At 40.2% G+C, this 1,417-nt stretch overlaps 1 protein-coding gene across 1 annotated transcript; it reads right to left on the reverse strand.

The window, feature by feature from the left end:
* Positions 1-550: 550 nt before the first annotated feature.
* Positions 551-1,169, reverse strand: LOC127104557 (uncharacterized). Its single transcript, XM_051041738.1, has 2 exons — positions 935-1,169; positions 551-837 (listed from the first exon to the last, which is right to left on the reverse strand). Exons 1-2 carry the CDS (start codon positions 1,167-1,169, stop codon positions 551-553), a joined length of 522 nt encoding a protein of 173 aa, XP_050897695.1.
* Positions 1,170-1,417: the final 248 nt, after the last annotated feature.

Below are 1,417 nucleotides of genomic sequence, written 5' to 3' on the forward strand. Positions count from 1 at the left end.
CCAAACCCATGAAGTGAGTACCAGACCCAAAGTCAAGGTATCGACAATCATGCTTCCATCCATATAGGACAATTTCAAACCCAATTTCTCCACACAATCAAGCAAAATAAATGAATGCGTCACACCTGTGTCAATAATAGAAATAAAAGGAATACCATTTATAAAACACATACCTCGAATCAAACGGTCAACACTAGTAGTCTCTGTCCCAGACAAGGCAAAGACTTTCCATTATGAATATGCTTTCTTTGGCTTATGACAATTGGTACTGATATGACCTATCTCGCCGCAGTTATAAAAAATTGGCCCATTGCTCTTGCAATCCACAACATGGTGACCTGTCTTACCACATTTAAAGCATCTCAGAACATTATTCTTGCACTCATTATCATGGTGGCCCAACTCGCCACACTTGAAACACTTGACGTAAGCGGTAGTCACTACCCCACTTGGCTTCTTCTCATCAATAGTCATTTGTTTCCCTTTGTTAGCTGGAGCATTGTATGGTTTTCCCCTGAACTGATTCTTTCTGTTCTTCTCACTAACACTCTTATAGTGAGTGGAACAAAATCCTACACTTGTTCACTAGAGTAGGAAACCTATGAATATCCTGGTAGTTAATATCCTGCTTAATCTCATGCCGCAGTCTGTTCTCAAACTTAATGGATTTAGATGCATCCATAGTTACACCATTGTAATGAGGACATAACTTCACTAGCTCCTCAAACTTGACAGCATATTCAACAACTGTCATGTTTTCCTTGCTTAATCTCAAGGAATTCAATCTCCTTCTTGCTACGCACATCTTCAGTAAGGTATTTCTCCAATAATTGCACCCTGAACATAGCCCAAGTGATCTTAGCACCAACAACTTCTAGTCTATGTTGAGTGTTATCCCACTAGTCTTCAGATTCCTCAAACAACATGTGAGTACCAAATAATACTTTTTGTTCTTCAGTACATGCCATTACTCGGAAGATCTTCTCGATCTCTTTGAGCCACACCTGAGCACCCTCCGGATCATACCTGCCTTTGAATGTCGGTGGATTATTCCTCTGGAATTTTCCCAACCCACGAAACTTATCACCTGCCTGATTTTGTTGTCCGTGTAGTGCCTGAGCCACTGACTCTAAAGCATCATCAATAGCGTGGTCATTTCTTATAGCCATTCTGCACATAATCAAACAAGCATTAGAAGAAATAGTTCATTGACAATGTACACACACATGTCGCATACAAGGGACTCAACTACATCACAAAACCTGACCAGGCGGACCGACCTGCTCTGATACCAATATGTAACACCCTTCTACCCCTCATACAATTTTAACGCATAATTTAATAAAATTCACAATCGCATATGGTGTCACTCACATCGCAAACAAATTCTGCTTCGTAACATGGGTTACAAAATATC

Source organism: Lathyrus oleraceus, chromosome 7 (assembly GCF_024323335.1).
Source record: "Lathyrus oleraceus cultivar Zhongwan6 chromosome 7, CAAS_Psat_ZW6_1.0, whole genome shotgun sequence".
NCBI lineage: Eukaryota > Viridiplantae > Streptophyta > Magnoliopsida > Fabales > Fabaceae > Lathyrus > Lathyrus oleraceus.

Coding starts and splice junctions, on each gene's coding strand:
- LOC127104557 (XM_051041738.1), bottom strand. CDS start 1,169: ATGGCTATAAGAAATGACCACGCTATTGATGATGCTTTAGAGTCAGTG. Junction 838..934: donor AGAACAAAAAGTATTATTTG/GTACTCACATGT, acceptor GGCTATGTTCAG/GGTGCAATTATTGGAGAAAT.